The sequence below is a fragment of the Corapipo altera genome, unplaced genomic scaffold (genome assembly GCF_003945725.1).
Source record: "Corapipo altera isolate COAL_440 unplaced genomic scaffold, ASM394572v1 61553, whole genome shotgun sequence".
In the NCBI taxonomy this organism is placed as follows: domain Eukaryota; kingdom Metazoa; phylum Chordata; class Aves; order Passeriformes; family Pipridae; genus Corapipo; species Corapipo altera.
In genome coordinates, this window is record NW_020884918.1 from 5,950,439 (window position 1) to 5,970,958 (window position 20,520).

At 49.3% G+C, this 20,520-nt stretch overlaps 1 protein-coding gene across 1 annotated transcript in view; it reads right to left on the reverse strand.

Moving 5' to 3' along the window:
* Positions 1 to 8,947: 8,947 nt before the first annotated feature.
* The window catches only part of ZBTB7C (zinc finger and BTB domain containing 7C), a 128,132-nt gene continuing 116,559 nt past the window's right edge, over positions 8,948 to 20,520 (reverse strand). Inside the window, exons 4-5 of the mRNA XM_027656163.1 lie at positions 17,574 to 18,767; positions 8,948 to 12,036 (exon numbers count right to left, since the gene is read on the reverse strand). Coding sequence (XP_027511964.1) covers positions 11,400 to 12,036; positions 17,574 to 18,767 — 1,831 coding nt within the window. The 3' untranslated portion in view covers positions 8,948 to 11,399. The remainder of the gene's footprint in view (positions 12,037 to 17,573; positions 18,768 to 20,520) is intronic.

A 20,520-nucleotide genomic window follows, 5' to 3' on the forward strand; every position in this document is an offset into this window, starting at 1 on the left:
CTGCCCTCTGCCAGTGGGAAGCCATTCCCCCTTGTCCTGTCCCTCCATCCCTTGTCCCAAGTCCCTCTCCAGCTCTCCTGGAGCCCCTTTAGGCTCTGGAAAGGACTCTCTGGAACCTTCTCTTGTCCAGGCTGAACACATTCAGCTCTCCCAACATGTCTCCAGAGCAGAGGGACTCCAGCCCTTGGACCATCTTCAGGGCCTCCTCTGGACTCGCTCCAACAGATAAGGGCCACAACAAGACACATCTCTCCTTACAGTCAGAAATCCCCATCTGTGCCTGAGCAAGCAGCTCCTTGGGCGCCAACAGGGATGAGCAGGTACCTACTCTCCCAACACTGAAACGAGCTCCCCAGTCCCTCCCTCCTCTTCTCCATTCACAAATCCCTCCACATCCTCGGAGCAATTACAGCCGTAGCTGGGAAGCAGCATCCCAAACAACACAGCTAATACATGTTCTCACACCAGGCTGCCTCATCAGGGCCCAGCAGAGTCCCAGATTAAGCGATAATCCTCGCCGCAGCCCACGAGGGTGGATCAAGTCGCCGTTTCCATTTTCCAAACAGAGGAGAGAAGGCAGAAAGATTAGCTGCCTTCCCTCAAGGAGCCCAGACCTCGGTCCTGGACTCAAATGAAACTAGTTTCTGTCTAAGAAGGGAGATGAGTCAGGTTACAGCCATGAACTGGAAATCATGGAGTGCCTGGTGCAGGCTGGAGGGAGAGAACACGTGGTAGTTTACTAAATGTAAGGAGGCTTAGGTGCCCAGCTTTGTTTGAGGCCAGTACTCTAGTTTTTCTGGATAAACTGATTTTTCAAGCCAAAAAGTAGCCTTTCAAACATTTCCACTAACCCTTTGCAGGATACTGGTATCCTCTCTCTCTCTTCTGGGCTGGAAGAATACAGGGAAAACCGTGTTCAGCTCACAGCATGGCATGAAGATGGTACAGATCTCACCCTCCTCTCCCCAGGAATGTAGGATTAACTGAGCACAGCCCAACGCCCCTTTTAAATTATTTGGGCTGAACCTGTGGAGCTTCAGCTGGTGGTGTCCCTTTTATTAGCCCTTCATTCAGCACACCCATGGCTGTGGGTACACACACAGCCTCCTTCCTCTCTGCTCTGCTCATCCGTACAGGGAATTTGGCCTTTAGTGACATGGTGTATCCCATCCTGGGTAAACACCCAAACATGTTGGGATCTTCAGTGGTGACCAGTGAAAGCTTTGAATGCTGGGTGCAAAGGGCCAGGAGGCTGAGAACCAAAGGGAGAGGGCACAAAAAGCGCACTCAGGATATACATCCTCCATTACCTGCCACTGCAGGGCAACCAGCACCCCAGAAGTGTAATTATTTCACTCATTCCAGATGTTTGCCTGGAGAGAGATTGCTCTCCCCTTGACTACAGAAGAAGCATAGCAACGAAGCAGGGACAACAGTGTCCCTGCTGTGGGTGTCTGACCCAGATGAGATGAATCCCTTTCCTTCATCCACTCTGTTGCTGCCACCTAGGCAGAAACAGCTCCCACTGTGCAGAAACACCCGGCACCTTCTGGTTTCCAGCATCACATTCTTCTAAGCCTGCTAGTGTCTTGAAAATCCGCTTCATAATAAATTTTGCAAGTGCAACCTCCTGCCTAACTGATTTAGAGAAAACAAAGGGTCGGTGGCACCCTCCAACACCCTGTCAGCATTCTCCTGCTCAAATTTTAGCTGCTTCATATCAGGAGCCCATTGTAAAGGGTCTGTGGTGCTTGCCAACATCCCCCTAACATCCTCTAGTCCCACTTTGCTGCTGCTGGGCACAGAGACACTCACCCTGTGCCTTCCTGTGTGGGCTCTCACATCCGAGCATCCTTCACACATCTCTGGTCCTCAAGGCCTCTCTAAGCCCTGCCTGCTCTCACATGCTCAGATGTCCATTCTCCTCCCCTGAAGGCCCATCGAGCACCCCCACCCCGTGTGGAAGGAGCATATGGCAGGGCAGATGGGGTGTTAATGCAGCAGCTGGTGCAGGATTCCCCATGGCGGATGCGTGCTGGCTGCAAACAAGGAGCCCACGTGTGTGAGGTGGACACACCCCACACTTTGGACATCCCTGCCTGATTTGGGGGGTTGGTGGCAGTGGCTACGACCCCTCCCTGCTGCTGGGATTTGCTCTCATGCTACTCGTCGGGGCACCAGGGGGGGAGTTTCGTTCCTTGTTGGCATCTGGAGTCATCTTCGTGTTTCATTCTCCCTCATTCTTGCATGTTTTCTTCAGAGCATCACCAGGTGGGACATGGGCATTTATCTCTGGTGGGTTTTTGGTTTTTTTTGTTTTGGTTGAGTTTGGTTTGTTTTTTTCTTTTTTTGAGGGGGGCGGGACATTGTTGTCAGCCTTCCACCCTCAGAGACAAACCACTACCACAGGCACCTCCTAATATAAAGCACAATCCCCTGAACCAGCCACAGCCACGCATGTCCCTGTTGTGGCTCCTGCTGCTCTCACCAGCTCATCTCAGCATGGTCTCCTCTAAAAAAAAAGCCTTTCTTTTTCCACCTTGCCCCAAATTTCTTCCTCACCAGCTGGATGGTAATCTGCACAGTGGCCAGCTGAATCAGACAGGGATGCTGGAGACAAGGAGATGGGGTTTCCTCCCTCCTAACATGTAATTTAACAGACTGATGAAGCCATTGCCAAGGTTGACCACTCCCCAGGGATGATTTGCACCCATACAAGGATCACATGTAGGGGGTAGGCTGGCAGCACACACACAGTTACCTGTGTGCTGCAAAAGGGCACCATCAGTAAATCTCTGGGCCTCCCTGTCCCTCAGTTTCCCCCCAAAAATAATATTGTCTTCTATGTAAAATTTGGTGAGGATAACAGCTGAATGCATATTAGATGTATGTAGGTCTGTGTATGCATTTACACATAGATTAGGGTTGTAAAATCTATCTGAAAGTAGATGCATCATATATTATCCATCTTGGCTGTTTCTGCTCCAGGGGAAAAGTATCCCAAGTGCTTGGAGCTGCAATAACCTCTGTCCTGGGCTAAGCTGATTGAACACAAGCAGGACAGTGGGCAGCTGTATGAGCAGCACAGCTGCATGTGGTGACTACGCTCAGCTCACAGAACCACGGAATAATTTAGGTGGGAAAAGCCCTCTAAGATCACCGAGTCCCACCATTCCCCCAGCACTGCCAAGGCCACCAATAATCCATGTCCCCAGGTGTCACATCCACATGGCTTTAAGTTTCTCCAGGGATGAGAACTCCACCACTGCCCTGGGCAGCTGTGCCACAGCTGGACAACCCTTTCCACTAAGAGTTTTCCCCTCATATCCAGCCTAAACCTGCCCTGGTACGACTTGGGGCTATTTTCTCTTGTCTCGTGGGAGCAGAGCCTGACCCCTACCTGGCTCCCCCCTCCTGTCAGGGTATTGCAGAGCCAGAAGGTCCCCCCGAGCCTCCTTTTCTTCAGGATGAGCCCCCCCAGCTCCCTTGGATGCTCCTGCTGCTCCAGACCCCTCCCCAGCTCCGTTCCCTTCCCTGCACACGCTCCAGCCCCTCAATGTCTCTCCTGTCTGAGGGGCCCAAAACTGGACACAGCACTCAAACTGCAACCTCACTGTCTTCCTCTCCCATTCCCTCGTGGGAGATTTTCTTCCCCCTCCGACAGAGCTTCCACTCACTCCGCTCTACTCATCCAGCTCCTGTCTTTAAATCTTGGTGTGTCACAGCCTGGCTCTTTCAGCCCTGCAGCAACACTCAGAACAAATTGCTGCTCACCTTCACTTCTGATCCAAGGACCATGTCTCAGAAAGTTTGTGACAACTTGGTATTTCCAACTGATTTTTCAATGAATATATCATCCAAAATCCCCTAAAAAACATCCCATAAAAGCTGCTTAAATGAGAAGCCCGTTTCTGAGAACTCAGGGGTGAAGCCTTAAATATTTCCCAAATGATGCAAAAACCCCAGACAACGTTGCAGAAGTTGGTCCCACCGAGACAACCCTGTCCTGTTTGCTATGGAAACTGAGTTAACAGCTACACCTTAAAGACAGGCAGGTTCCCTACGAGGATTTGCCGGAGGTTACCCAAGAGCAGAAGAGAGTTTTAGCTGACAGACAGGGTCTGTCCTTAAAACCTCAGCCCCTGCCTGGTCTGGCTTTGCATCTCCTGCTGCAAATTGGCTGCCTGAATTTCAGATGACCCCTGAGGCTCGAGGCACTGCATGAACTATTAGGAAGCCTGATCGGATTTGTGACATCTCAGTCAGTGTCATCTCCGCAGAAAGAAAGAAATAAAGTAAAACTTTGGGGGTTGCAGCTCAGCACTACTGTTTGGCTTCTTCTTCGGTTATTTGCATTTATGGTTTCTAGCCTCAATTCCTAAGGAAATGAGCTTTATATAATTGCATGAGATTTATGTTTGTCATCTCTACTTGACTGAACTGGGCAAAATTATTAGTGGTACGATGAGGGGAAGCAGGAAATATCAGCTGAGGCCACACTGGGCATCAGAGGGTCCAGTCCTGGTTTACCCCCTTGGGAATAATCTCCAAAAAAATCAGGGTTCTCGTGAGGTCACCAATAGCTGTGGCATGTTCCCAGCCTTACTGGCCTAATTATTTGGTTGTGGTTAACTAAGGGTAAAAAAAATCTTACAATCATAGAAATATTTAGGTTGGAAAAGACCCTTAAGGTCATCGAGTCCATCCATTAAACTCCCTCTGGATGTGGCTGAGGTTTGTATTTCCTCTGCCTGGCAGGTAGATGTGGCTAGGGGTGATGGGAGGTGGTGGGGGATCGTGCATGCCCTGGGGCAACTGAGACCGCAAAACAGCTACAGGTGTGGGTACCAACCCTCTAATGTCATGGTGCTGGTAACACCAACGTTGTGGGTTCGATCCCTTTGGGCCATTCACGTAAGAGCTGAACTCGACGATCCTTGTGGGTCCCTTCCAGCTCACGTGTGTTCTGTGTCATGTCCAAGTCCCCAGCATCGCTTCAGTGGCAGAGCTGCCACCAGGCCACCACACGAGGGCAGTCCAAGTTTGAGTGTGCCGGGAGCTGCACAAAGCAGGTGCACAGACATCGGAGGAAAAAAACCCCAAACAATTGTACTTAAATATTATTTTTTTCCCTAAACAATATTTCATGCCGGGGTTGGGGGCATCACCAGGGGCTGCTCCTCAGCCCATGCACCCCTGTGGTGACAGCCCAGATGCCACATGAAGGGTCACCCAAGGGGGCCACCACAAAATGGTCCATCACCCGCCTCACCATCATTTGATCGCAGAATCATTTGGGTTGGAAAAGACCCCACGGATCATCAAGTCCAAACATTAATCTGGTGCTGTAACTTCTGCAGCCCCACAGCAGCGTTAAGGACACACAAGCCACTCGGTGCTTCAGGTAACAGTTTATTTTCTCCAGGGTGTAAGATGTGCAGCAGGTACGTGTACAGGACCGCTGTTTTCTTAGACAAGAGGAGTCGCGACCAAACAAGAGACTGAAACAAAGAAACCTAACAGTATCCTGCCCTACAGCAAATAGTGCAAGTCATGTAAAACATCAGTTCAACACAGGAAAACAAGGGGAAAAAAAAAAAGGTATTTCCAAGCCACAGGTATTTTCTCTCCTTCTGGAGGAGATCCCAAAGGTGGGGCTGGGAGGTGGGAAGGGGCTCAGTTCAGTTGGGCTCGGACTATGTGGGGGTTCTACAAGAAGGGTTTTTTCACTCTTTTCTTCCCTTTTTATTTTTGACTTGGAAAGAAACTCAGGCGCAGATCAAGGAGGTGCACACTGTCAGAGGCACGAAAAGGCAGACCCTAAAACCCAGCTGTGGGTGACCTGCTGCCAAACACAAAGTCTTCTTAGAACGGAGATGGTTTGGGAGTCTTGCTTCACTCACTTATCTTAAAACTTTCCTCTGCAACCACAAAATCCTTCAGCTTCAGGGCACTGAGACTGTAAGGAAAGCACTAATCCCCTCCAAAATGGGTGAGAAAGGATGGGGGGGGCATCACAGGTCCCAGGGGGCTGCAGGCAGAGCACGAGCAGAGCAGAGATGGGGCAGCATTTGTAGCACCACTGGTGTCACTGGGAGTCCTGCTGAGGGCCACATATTCGAGTCTAAAACATTTTAGGCTCTCCTTTTATTTTTTTTTTTTTGCAGGTGATTGGCAGATGGAAAAGCCTCTCACTCCCCTGAACTGCAGGCTTGCTCTTTCCTTTTTAAAATATATTTCTTTTTTTTTTTTTTTTTTTTGGTATGCAATTTCTTCTGCACAACTGCAGGAAGAGTTTTTTGCAATCCTCAGCAAAGGGTCTTGAGCCAAGGGCAAGGAGCTGCCCATCCAACTCCCTGCTACTTGCACTCAGGAGATGCTCCTTTGGCAGCAAACCCTAGTGCAAGCGAATACTGCATGTGCAGCATCACCCCCTGCACTGGTTCCCCCTCCATGGCCTGGATGCTCCAGAAGATAACAGCAGCTGTTTAGGGGCAAGCGTGTGGCCATATGTTGCTGCTAACAAGCATTTACTGGAGCTGGTTCCTTTCTGTGATTCCCACGTGTCTGATTAACTCACAGCTCCTCTGAGCAATTTTCAGATTTTTCACTCTCCCCCTTGCAAATCTCCCTCTATTTTTTTGTTTTGTTTTGCTTTGTTTGTTTGTTGTTTTTTTGTTTTGTTTTGTTTTGTTGCTGTTTTGGCTTTATAAGCAAACCAGAATATGAGCATAAAATGGGGTCAAAAGGTGCAAGATTTGGGGAAAAAAAAAGTATATTTAAATAGCTAAAAAGTCATTAATCTAATTTTGTAATTTTTTTATGCTCAAAAACACAGTTTCTGGGATGACCCTGCCGTGGTCATGCAGACTCCAAGCACAGATGAGATGCTCAGTGACCAACCACCTGCCCTGGGAGGGGGATTGACATTTCCACCTTCTCAAGACACATTTTTGGATTCTGCCTGCAGATCTGGACCCCTGCCTGAGCATCTGATGCTGTGGGGTCCTTCTCAGGAGTGTGAAGGAAGGAAAATAACCTGTCGCTGTAAGAACTTGGGATGTTTTTTACTGGGATTGCAGCAGGATGTACAACCCATGGGCCTGAATCCCTGGTCCCCAGGCTTGGGAGGATGGGCTTGGATCCTTATTTACCACTGCATTCCCAGTTAAAACAGACTGGGGAGAAATCCAGCTGACTGACCTAGGTCCTTGGGCTGTGCCAGCATCCCATCCTCTTGGGAAATGTTTTTCCAGAGGCTGCCCCATCAGCTGAGCAGAGAGGAGGGTGTTGAGGTGATGGGAACATCCCTTATCTCATCGAGCTATGGGAAAGGAAAGCACCCTGGTAGGTAGCAGAGACAAGTGCTGTCAAAGGTGATTCATCCCACCCTTGGGAGGTCCAGCGTGGGTGGGGTGAATCACCCTCCCTCAGTACCTGCCTCCCTCCAGAGCCAGGACAGCTCCAGAGGAAGGCTGGAGATCACGTTGCAGGTTAGGACATCCAAAATTAAAAAGTGTCAACATGTAGGTGTCTCAATATGCACAGGGTACTTGTTACTTCACTTCCAAATGGGTGAGTGACGTGGGATTAGTCCCACCATTCCTACCTGGCACTTATTTTCCAGCTTTTGCACCTCCTTCAGAAAATAGCAAGGAAATTCTGCAACTCCTGAGTGGCCACATGAATTATAGGGCTCATGTTTGCATCAGCTGTGCTCACAGAATCACAGAATCATTAAAGGATTTGGGTTGGAAGGGACCTTTAAAGCTCATCTAGTTCAACTCCCTGACATGGGCAGGGACATCTTCCACTAAAACAGGTTGCTCCAAGCTCCATCCAACCTTGTCCTCAATATTTCCAGTGATGGGGCAGTCACCAACTCTCTGGGCAACTTGTTCCAGTGTTCTGCCAACCTCATTGTAAAAAATTTCTATCTCATCTGAATCTCCCCTCTTTCAGCTTAAAACCATTTCCCCTTGTTCTATTGCAACAGTCCTGCTAAAAATATTTGTCCCAGTCTTTCTTCTAAACCCCCTTTAGGCACTGGAAGGGGCTCTCAGGTCTCCCTGGAGCCTTCTCTTCTGCAGGTGAACCCCCCCAGCTCTCCCAGCCTGGTTCCAGAGCAGAGGGGCTCCAGCCCTTGGAGCATCTCTGTGGCCTCCTCTGGACTCACTCCAGCAGCTCCAGGACCTTCTGCTGTTGCTCCCCAGGGCTGGAGGCAGCTCTGCAGGGGGATCTCACCTGAGGGGGCAGAGAGGCAGAATCGCAGAATCCCCCCCTCCCCTGCTGCCCACGCTGTGGGATCAGTCCAGTACTCATCAGTCCCTGCTGCAGCCAAGCGTCTGGAGCCTGGTGAGATGAACAAGAAGCCACCACACCCTGAGCTGGGACAGAGCCCTGAGACCCTCCAGCCCAAAGCTGCTGTTCAGCACACCCATCCTGGCTGTGAAAAGGAAGCAGAGCCCCAGGAAGGCACCTCCACGCTTAGCTGGGCTCACATGTGGATACCTGTGGCCTGGACTCACCACACAACATCAAAATGGGAAGAAATAGGGTTTTCTCTAATCCTCCCTCTCCCCCCCAAAACACAATCACTGCCAGCACTCAGGTCCCTCCAACCCTACCCAACCCAGCGCCAACGCGGGAAAATCAACCTTAACTCCGCAATCATCACCAGCATCACAACGCCCACGGCCCCTCAGGGTGGATGCTTCACTCAGAAGTGATCGTTTCGGCTTTCCAAAAGGTGCCTTTGGAAAGCACAGACTTGTGTGCCGGGCAAACATCTGAAAAGCTGAGGCCACGCGGGTCAGCAACTGCAGCGGCTTTGCCTTCTCACCGTGGCCACAGGCAAGAGAATCAAGTCCTGCTAATAATTTAAAAGCATCAATTAATACAGTTTAATAAATACATAAAAGGATCTAGTCTCCCTTTTTTTTTTTTCCCATTCACTTTTTAGCATTGATCAAAGTTAAGGGTGATTGTCCCGTGAGTAACTAAGGCAAATCTGTTTGTGTGTGTGTGTGTGTGTGTGTGTGTGTTTCTCTCTACTTTTTTGTTTTGATTTTTTCCGTCGTTTTGTACATAAAGCAATCACATAAAAATAGTTATAAATAGAAAAATTGCAAAGGTTTATCCCCACTTAGACAAATAGGAAAAAAAAAAAAAAAAGAAAAAAAAGAACCCAACCAACCTAACAAACAAACCAAGACAGAAAAAACACCTTGCTTCAAGTCCTTGCAGATTATACAGTACTCATCATCTTTGGATATTTTACAATGACTCCGAATAGTAGACAAAAAAACACCTGAAGGAACCAGTCATCTGCAAAATGTTGCTTGTTGTAAGAACTTGATATGGATTAAAAAGAAAAAGTTTGTTGCAGTTTAAAGAAGATTTTTTTTTCTTCTTCTCTTTTTCTCTCCGTTGACTTTCGTTGCACGTGGAGTCTCTGTGGATTTCTTTTGTGGAGGAGGAAGCGAGTGTTGGGCAGTTCCTTGGGATCTTTCTGCTTGGTCTCAGAGCAGAAGTCCTTCAAACCCTCATAGGGGCAGAACCCAGATCCCGTGTGTCCCCCTCCATGCTCTGGTGGCGAGATTCTCATCCAGCCACCACTTCACTGATGGACAAACCAAAAAATTCATGAACCCGCGGTCCTCTCATTCCCTTTGATTTTGCTGACGTTGAAAGGTAACAGTAAAAAGAGAAATAAAAAAGCCCCAGTTTGTACCATTTACATATTGAAGTGCTGGTTTCGTGTAAAACCAGCTTCCTGGGACACTCACTGCAAGACATGTCAGCCAATGCTGAAACTGGGGTCCCACCACATCTCCCTCCCATGGGTCATCTAAGAGGAGCCATGGGAGGCAGATGGTCACCAAAACCCTTTATCCACCAGAGTAGCTCATGGTTTCAGAGCTGAAGGAGGCTGACAGGGCAATTCCAGCCAATCTGCTGTTCTTTTGGCCTCAAAAGAACCCTTAGATGGAGTGGCCAAGATGGGGTCTGCAGGGATGCTGGGGAGACACCCCAAACCTGTTGGTCACCTTCAGCTTGGAGCACCCTAAATATGTTACCCTCTTATCTTTCGAGCTAACAAAGAGTGAAGAAATAGCATTTCTGCTTGCTGGCAAGTAGACAATATAACCACCAAGACACCTTTAGTGAACTTCTTTTTCACAAAGATCCCTTGAGACAAGCAGCAGGGATATTTCCACACTCAATTTTTTCCCATCAACACTGCACATTCGGGGACACGTGAGTGTGTTTTGTAGATTTTTGTCATCAAAATATATACATATAGGAATTCGAGGGAATTAAGGACAGAACCCCAGACTTTTCAGAATGGTCAGTGGCGGCGAATTCTGACTCTTTGGTTTGAAACGACTTTTTCATTTCCAAATTCCCACGTGGTTCATTTTCGCAAAGCAAGGGTTTAATGAAAGCTCAATATTGAAACATTTCTGATTCTTCCAAAACTTTTCCTTCACCTTTTCAAGCAACTGAAGTTAAAATACTCAAAATAGGCTTTGGTTCTCCTTTTGAAATTTTGAAATAGCTAAAGAACCAAAATAAGTAAATCCCCCTTTTACACCCAGCTTTGCAGCTGGGTGATTTTTTATCTCCTTTTTTTTTTTTTTTTTTATTTTATGTTTTTAGGGTCCCAACTCATGCTGCAGATCAAGGACTTTCACCAGCCCTGTAAATCTGATATACTGCTGAGAAAGTCAAAGGCCAGGATCCTCCCTCTCCCAACGTGGCTGCTTGACCCTCCCCTTTATCCCTTGTAGGATAAATATTGCTGCCAGACGTGGGAATTAATTAAAAAACAAAAAAACCAAACCGAACCAACCAACCAACCAAAAACAAAACAAAAAAAAGAATACAAAAAAAAATATCGAAAAGAGAAAAGTCCTTTTGACCAAAAGGGCCAAGGAATGTAACAGAACAAAACCAAGTCTGGACGGCTTGTTGGTGTCCAGTGGGCTCTGCAGGTGGAAAATGGGGAGTATTTCCCCCAGAAGAGCCATCTCAAAGTGATGGCTGTGCCCTGGACTAAGGCAAGTGACATTTTCGGGAGCGTTGAAGAGAGCAGCAGTCCTGGCCTGGCCTTCCCAGATGGAGCCATGAGTGGTGGGTGGCTGGGTGCGACAGTGAGTGCCTGATGGCCCCAAAGCCAAGTGCATCCAGAGTCTAAAGTGCCAGTGGCCAGGGGGCACAGCACCTGCCCACTCCTTGCTCTCCCCAGGGACAACCCAGTGCCCCAAGCCCCATGGCAGCAAGGGGACGAAGAGTTTATTGGGAGTCCAGTGATGCAAAAGGGCAGGTGGGGGCCCCGAGGGAGCTGGCTGCCTTGCTGGGAAGGGAGCAGGCGCATGGTGGGACCGGGAGCGGGTTTAGTTGCTTGCCTCTGAGATGGGAGCCACGTGGCCCAGCCCTGCCAGGCCACTGAAGCCTGTGCTCCAAGGGTCGGGGAGCGGGAAGAAGGGCTGGGCAGCGAGGTTTTCATTGTGGCCCAGGGCGAAGGCGAAGATCCCCGCGTTCCTCTCCATGTCCATCTGGGCCCGCCTGAAGAGCTTCCTCTGGGTCTCCTCGAACTGGCTCTCCAGCTCCTGCAGGCTGAAGGAGGCCTTGGCCCCGCTCAAGAAGTGCTTGGGGCTGGGGCCGGGAAGGCACATGGCCGTGCTGCCGAGGTGGCCGCTCATCTCCTCCAGCGTGGGCGGCATCACGAAGCCGCTCTCCACAGGCGGGCCGCCGGGGGCGAAGAGCAGGCCGGCCGCCCGCCACGCCGCCGGCTTGCGGCCGCGCCGGGGCCGCGCGATCCGGCAGCTCTGCCGCTTGATGTGGCGGTGCAGGTGGTCGGAGCGGGTGAAGCTCTTGTAGCAGAACTCGCACTGGTAGGGCCGGATGCCCGTGTGGATGCGCATGTGGTTCTTCAGGTCGTAGTTGTGCACGAACTTGGCGTTGCAGTGGATGCACAGGTACGGCCGCTCCCCCGTGTGCTTCCGCATGTGGATCTTGAGCTTGTCCTGCCTGTGAGAGGAAAAAAAAGGCACTTGGTCAGGGTGGCGTGGGCTGGAAGGGGTGGGGTTGGGGTTGCTCTTTGGGTCAGGAGAGGAAAGGTGGGAAGCCTGTCTTGGGGCTTCCCCCAGCGCATGGTTGCTCTTGCAGGTTGATCTTTGCATTCACCTTCTCTTTCCTGGGCACATAAACATCACACACACACACACAAATGTCAGGAGTTTGCAGCCCATCCCAGAGAGATTAAAACCAGCTTAAATCGGAGGAAAAAAGCCCCCTGGAATAAACCCCAAAAGCAGGGAAACATAGAATCATTAAGGCTGGAGAAAACCCCTAAGATCATCAAGTCCAACCATTCCCCCATCACTGCCAATGCCACCACTCACTCTTGTCCCCAGGTGCCACATCCACATGGCCTTTAAACCCCTCCAGGGATGGGGATTCCACCACTGCCCTGGGCAGCTGTGCCAGGGCTGGACAATCCTTTCAGTGAAGAAATTTTCCGTAGTATCCAATCTAAACCTCCCCTGGTGCAACCTGAGGCCATTTCCCCTTCCTTGGGGAGCAGAGCCTGACCCTCACCTGGTTCCCCCCTCCTGTCAGAGAGTTACAGAGGGCAAGCATCTAAACATGGGAATATATCTATCTATGCATATCTAAATAAGGGAATAGCTAATATAGCACAGCCCTATTCCTGCTTGCAAGTAAAGAAATTTGTTCAGATTCAAGAGTCTGGCACCGTGGGCTGAAAATACTGCTTAATTTAAGTCCCTCTTGGATTTTCCTTTCATTTTATCCTTGCACTGACCACACGGTGTCTCAGGAGGCTTTCATTTGGAGCAGGAGCATCACAGAGGGTGGTGCTGGCAGAGGTGCAGCTCCCAGGCACTCAATCCCTCGCTGCCATGGTCTCCAAGGCCAGCACACATCCAGCCTCACTCAACAGTATGGAGAAGGTTTTCAGATCTAGCCATGGAACAGCATAATATCCATCCCAATGGTACTTATTTACAAATATATATATATATATATATAATATATATATATTTTTTAAGGCAAATATCTAAAAGCAAGAATATTTTCTCACGCTGGCAGTCCAATCACTATTTCCTCCCCCCCGCAATAAATGTTTCCTTCTGCAGTCAAAAAAAAATCACAGCTAAAGCGTATGATTATAAAACTGTAAAGCTGTCTGTAGCTGAACTGAGCTGAGCACTGCTCAGCTAGGTTGCACCAGTGGAGTTCAAGTTAAGAGCAAAGTATGAAAATTCATATTGTTTTACAAAATGCTTTTTGGTATGAACCCTCCAAAGTGCTAATACTGGGGCTATATGTAGAACACATGGAGTCATGTCATCATTATACATAAAACCTATATATTATAGATATCTCATATAAAACTGTATTATATATTTTAGATAAATATTAAACAGTATATAATACTATTTATTATGGTTTAAAAATATAATTGCATTATAAATTATATGGCACATAACATAAGTACATGTTATGATATTTTGATTTATGTAATATAAAAACCACCCCTGAAAAAAAATGTATTTATTCTGCCAGGTCAAGCCCTCAAAACATGCAAGGCGCTACATTTGCACTAATTTTTGCCACCCTGCCTGTGTGCACACTGAAGCAGTTTTTGGTGACATGCCTGGCAGCACACTAGTGTCAGCCAGTCCATGAGGAGTGCAGCCCTGGTCTGGCCACCCCTGTACACCAATCCCTCAGGATCAAGGATACAGAGAAGTATCCCTAGGAGGAGAGCCACTTCTTCACCAGATGATGCTTTACTGACTTTGGAAAACTGATCCCAGCCTTGTCCTGCACCTACAGATTTTTAGGGAGACAGGAAAAAAAAAGCATCTCCCCGTCCCTGTGCCAAGCTCAGGGCCAGACCCCGACTTCCCACTCTGACATTTTTAAAGCTGCTGTTTTCCCAAGGTTTTTCACAAGGGTGCATTTCCCCTGAAAGGGCTCAGCGGAAGACAAAGCAGCGCAGAAAATTTCACCCCGAGCAGATAAAACGTGGCGAACTCGCACACACGGATGAAGGCAGGGGGCTCGTACTGCGAGGTGGTGGGAGGCGTTAATAAAAAGCAGAGCCACCAGCCCCACCTATAATTTAATTTAAACCTCTATATGTAATGTTTAACCTAGCGGGATCGCTTTTCCTAATAAACACGCCGCGTGCCAGGACTGCATAATGTAAACACAGGCAAAGCTCTTTTCAGGCTGTTTCCCATCTCCGGCAGCAGACAGGGAGAAACCCAATCCCCCCACGCCCCGGGGGGATATAAGAGAAGGTTTATGGCTCTACCTGGAGCAGCTCAGAGGTTGGGGGCGGGGTGGGGCGCTCCGGTTGTGGTGGAGCACCCCGGGGAGGATGTGGCGTGGGGGACACAGGCTTTGTGAGCCGGGAGCTGGGCTCACAGGCTCTCCAACAGAGATCCACACTCCGTGTGTGTGAACAGCCTTAATGCAATTGCATTAGGAGAGCGATTAGGGCTCTGCGAGCTGTCACAACACAAATAATAGGAACAAATAATGTTAACCTTTCCGGCTGGAACAGTTTCTCCTTGAGCACTCTGAGGCTGTCTTGGTGGAAAAGCTGAAATATTTGCAGTTTTCTCCAGCGTTCTAGCAGGGTGAAACAGCAGACTAGAGGCTGAGCAGCCTTTGTTTAAGGAAAAAAATTAATGAGCTATTAAATGAAGTCCTGCTTCCTGAGATCAGATGTCCCTGGGTGGCGGGAGTGGCACATCCAGGTGCATGGGGGGTCCTCACATCCTACTGATGTGGAGGAGAAGGGATCTGATGGGGAGGTTGGCAGACTCCCCACCCAGGAAAATATATTTTCTCTATTTTCCCCAGTAGATTTGCTCCTACACAATTCTTTAAAAGGCAGAAATAACACAAAGGACTGATTCACTCAGAAATCCCATTTGGGAACCTCTGCTTCCCTGCATCTCATTCCCAGGGGACCCCAAAAGGGACCATCTGGGCTTGCATCTCCCCAGTGAAGGCACTGTGGGGCACAAGTCTGATGCTTTCAGGAAGCACGAGATTCCCCCCTGAGAGCAAAACACTAATGTAAGTGGCAGCATTGAGGAAATCCCGACAGAAATCTCTTCCTACATCTCAATCACTCCACTTGGCTTAAAAACACACTTTTTCCTAAAGGAGAGTTCTCACATCAGAGTAATGCTGCAAATGGCTAAAAAAAACCACCTCAAACAAAACCAAATAGCTGTTTGCTATTCAAAATCCTTCCAAGTGCATTTAAAAACAAACCAATGTTTTGATATTTCCACTTTGCTCAGGGTGTTAGAGAAGGAAAAGTCCCTCCTACGCTCAGCTCAGTTTCAGGTGACCCACAGGAACAACTTCGTTTTCATCAGTGATGATGGGAGATTGCACCACTGGGTCAGTCCCAATTTTGTCATTTTTTTGCTGGGTTAAAGTCCCACTACCCCTGTGCTCTGTATTTAGAAGCTGTTGAGCATATGGGGGATGTCAAAGCTGTTGGGTTTCACCCTGTGTTAGCGATGGGCCACGCTAGACCAGTTCTGCATGGAGCTTTTAACCTCCATGATGCTGATTTAAGCTGCCTGGATTAGGGGTCAGGATGCCTGAACTCTCACCTGAACCCTCCTACTAACCTTCAAAGTGAGCCAGTACCAGCATTTCTCTGTGCCTCGGTTTCCCCAAACTAAGCCCAATGACGCTGCCCTTGCATGTAAAGGACTTTGGGAGCTCTCTGGAAACGCTTGGCCCTATTATGTCCCTTGTAGGGAAGGTGTCAGTGATGGGTCAAGACAAGCCATGTCCTCATCAGCAATCAGCACCACATGCAGGAGAGTAACACAGGCTGGCCAGGTGGTCCCTCCAGCCTGGGATGCCACCACAACCACCGGGGTGAACCACCTGTCTGGAAGCAACAACCCAGCGTTAACCTGGGGATGCAGCACCAGCAGGAGCCAGATCTGAATTCCTGCAGGCAGGAATTATCATCGTGCAGTGGCCCTTCCCCTAAAAATAGCAGGGTGAGCCAGGCTCACGTCGCATGTGCCCGCCCGAGGCATGATGCTCCCCGCATCATAATGCGGTGTCTGCTGCGTTAATGGAGGGGAGCATGGAAATTTATTTTCAGGTCAAATCCTCATCATCTGCATATCTTCCATTGGAATATTATCATAGGACAGGAGAAGAAAAGGCAGGCTGAATGCAGGAGCACCCCAGGTGTCTGGCCATTGTCAGGAGCTCGCCTCTGCCTACTGCGCAGATTATTTTCCTCTGGTTTTCCTGCCCCAGCTTAATAGGGCTCTCTCTCACACGCAGCCAGGAGCTGAAATACCATGCTCTTGTCAGAAAGCTTTATTATTATGGTAAAGATTGTCCTCATTAGATATTAATTATACTCAGCAAAAGCAGGTCCAGGAATCTATTTGTCTCTGCTCGCCGATTAAATTTGCCCAGCTTTGCAGGGAAGGGTTTCAAGCTGGAGCATTAGATTTGTATAGCCTGCTCCAATTGCTGCCCAGAGAAGTTGTGGCTGCCCCATCCCTGCAAGTGTCCAAGGCCAGGTTGGATGGGACTCTGATAAACCTGGTCTAGTGGAAGGTGTCCCTGTCCATGGCAGGGGGGTTGGAACAAGATGGTCTTTAAGGTGCCTTCCAACCCAAACCATTCTGGGATTCTATGAGTCTAACTGTTCCCCCAGCACTACCAAGTCCACCAAGTCGCGTCCCCAGGTGGCACAACAACACATTTTTTAAATCCCCCCGGGAATGGAGACTCCACCACTGCCCTGGACAGCCTGTGCCAATGCTTGACAACCCCTTCTATGATGAAATTTTTCCCAGTATCCAATCTAAACCTCCCCTCGTGCAACCTGAGGCAGTTTACCCTTGTCCTGTTGCCTTTTATTCTGGAGAAGAGACTGACCCCCACTGCACTGTAACATATAATAATTAGGACTGCTCCAGCCTCAGAAAACCCAGATACTGTCATGTCCAAACATGTGCAACTTGGTTGTGGTCTACACTGGTGCCAAAATGTGCAAACCCAAACTAATTACATCCTGTGGCTAAACGGCCCTCCCAACTCAATGCATCTCCCAGCACACTAGAGATGAAGCTTCCTTGGCTGTTTGACCATCTGTTTTCCAGCTCACTCTGGTCCCACTGTGGTGAACTATTGTGGGGTTGAAAATATCCTGTTACTTATTTAAGCTTTTGTCCAGTGAGGGGATGGATCCAGTCAGTTGTGGATGTCATCCACAACCCACAAAAATCAGTAGGTTCATTTTTCTTCCTCCACCCTCCTCACTCTCCTCCCTTACTCCTCTTTTTTTTTTTTTTTTTTTTTTTTTTTTTTTTTTCCTGAAGGGATAGAAACCATGCTCTGCTTTCTATCCTACTTTTTTTACGGGGTGAAAAAGAAAAGTGTAGCTCAGGAATCAGCCACGGGTCATGACGTGGCCCCTCCAAACACCACCATCCCCCTTCCCACACATGGCAGAGGTACCCAATGCACACCTGGTAAAGCGAACTTCACAGATATTGCACATATAGGGCTTCTCCCCCGTGTGGGTCCTCATGTGCCTGGGCAGCTTGCCAGCTCCCATGATGACTTTGTTGCAGATGGGGCACTGCTGGGACGCCTTGGGCTTTATTTTCCTCTCTTCCTCCAGGGGCCATGGAGGAAAAACTCCTCCGAACTGGGTAGCGCTTAAGAAATTCAGATAAGCGCTATAGTCAGTCTCTGCCTTAATATGCCCTAAGGGAGCTGCTGCGGTGTTGGCAAACATGTCCTTGAAGAAGTCATTAGGGAAAGGAGGTGGAGGCAGGTCTTCCTTCTCTTCCTCTTCCTTGATCTTCCTCTTTTTGATCACCAGATCCAAGGGGCCGTTGTCTACTTGTGGCTCCTCCAGCTGGGAGAAGGAGCTAAAGTCTCCGTTCCATAGATGGGGGAAGAAGCTGGGGGCAAAGGGAGAGAGAGCTGGCCTTCTTTCTGGGATGTTTGCCTTAGGGTACAGGTTTTCACTTAACAAGGACTCGATGGAGAAGTCTCGTATCATGCCCAGGTGTCCAGAGGAGTTACTGGCTGGGAAGTGATTTGGAAAATCTTTAGGTGCTTCTGGATATGCTTCTTCGGTAAGATCAGACTCAGAAGGGCTTTGGTGGCAGCTTACTTCTTGTACATCGGTTAGGTTCTCCTGGTTGACGAAATCTTCCACTTCCTCCTCCTCCTCTTCCTCCTCATCTTCGTCTTCATCTTCGTCATCATCTTCATCCTCTTTGTCGTCTTCCTCTTCAGCCTCTCTGTCAGGCTCCATGATTTCAAGGCATACATTGATAATGCTCTGGATCTCCAGCATCTTGGCAGCACTGAGGATGTGCTTGACGTTTGAGGTGGTGATGGTGAGCGTTGAGGTGTAGGCGAACTCGAGGATGGCAGAAAGTGCTTCAGGCTTGACAAAGTCAATCTCGTAAACATAGGGCTGGTCTGTTAAAGTGCCGGTAGTGAAGAGTTTTTTGAAGTACTTGCTGCAGGCAGCCAGGACGGAGCGGTGGGTGCGGTACTCCTGGTCCTGCACGATGAGGATGACATCGCAGAGGAGCCCGTCGTGCCGCTGCTCGTTCAGACCACACAACACCTCGCTGCTGTGGTTCGGGAATGGGATCCCGATAAGATCTTCAATGCCATTGGCCATATTCTCATTTAGTGCCCTAGGACAAAGCACAGGCAGCGGAGCGTTAGCAGGAGATTCCCAATCAGTGAAGCCAAAATGATGCTGCCTTCCCTGTGTCCTTCTCTCCCCCACCTCACTTGGACCCCTGTAATCACCTCCCACTTGCACGGCCCCACTGCGTCTCCATGCCACCTTCAATTCCTTCCAGGTCCTCTGTGATCTAACCTATGCTTCCCTCCACATCTTTTCATCTCCTTCTTTGTCTCCATCCTCCTCTACTCGATTCCCACTCCATTCACCTTTTCATAACCACCACAAGTTCCCTCTTCTCTTTCACATCCCTCCCTCAGGAACCTTGTGCAATGACTCTCTCCCATCAGGTTTCTTCTACATCCTCCCAGAGACAACATTGTTCCAGGCACATGTTGTATTTGCCCTGCCAGGAGCTACGTGGGGAAAGTGTGATGCTGTATTGCTTCACACTGCCAAGTCCCAGCACCCACACAGCTTAAATAAGGAGAGCCAGGGAGTGCCCATCCCATCTACACCATTGTTCTTGGGACTGGTACAACTGGATGTCCCAAATAGGAGGGTCATGGCTACTTGCTGCAGTAGGAGAGTGATCCTAATGGACAAGCAGGTATCCAATTCTGCTACTTCTGCTACTACTGGAATTTATCCCATGTCACCTCAGCATGTGGACAACCCACACAGGAATGTCTTGCTGAGGGATCTGGGAGTGGGGAGGCAAGCAAGGATTTATGTCACGGTGTACCTAAATGCTCAGAGGAAGAAAAAGAGGGAGCAAGGACCTGGCCAGACACAGATTGCTGTCTGCCATCTTCTCCCATGAGCTGAGCTTGCTTCATTCCCAGTCCTGCTTGGACTTGTCAGCATGGTATCAAATGCCCTGTGCATCTGGCAGACATCTTCCCCTGCTAGAGCAGTTTTAGCTTCAAAGGAAAACTCGGAAGCAAAAAGCCCACACCCAAGAGGAAAACCTGATTTCTTTTTGCCATTTTTTAATCTGTAAGATGTTTCCTCTTTCACATGGCTCCAGCAGCCCTTGCACAAGAGAAATCCCAGGAAAGGAGAGTGATTTCCTCCAGCAGGCGACGAATACATTAATCCCCTCACACACAGAATACATCAAACAGACAGAATAACTTTGAATACACTAACCCTTTGGAAACCCCCAGGACACAGAGCATGTGTTCAAGCAGTGTCACCTCTACCAGCCCCAGCTCGTGGCCCTGCTGCAGGTAGACACCCAGTTCAGAGCCGAGCAGTTCATCCCTGAGAGAACTCAGGGTACCTGTAAGTGAAACTGCAGCCCCCCTCCACCCCCTTTCACACAGCTGAGACCATCAGGTTCCCAATCTCACCCCCTGCACCTCTGTCAGGTTCCCAATTCCACCCCACACCACCTCCGCATCTCTCCCGGGATCTATTGCCATGTCCTGGATGTCCCTCCCTGCTCAGTGTCTGGCTGCACTCACTCCAAACCTCCTTCTCACCAGCTGTGGGACCTGGACTACCTCATGGTGAGGGGCTGGCTCCCACCCTCCCACCTGCCACCAGCCCTCAGGGGTGGAAAGAGCCTGGCCTGATGGAGGTTGTCCACAAAAATCCATGCTTCACCTTGTCCAGGATGCCAGCGACCCTTGGCAAAGCCCGAGGGGCCCCTAGAGGGGATCAGACTCAGCAGCGAACATTCCCGTGGGAAAAGGAATGCTGTCTCCCTTCTCCTCCCTCCGCAGGGCCATCCTCCAGCTGAGAACTCGCAGATA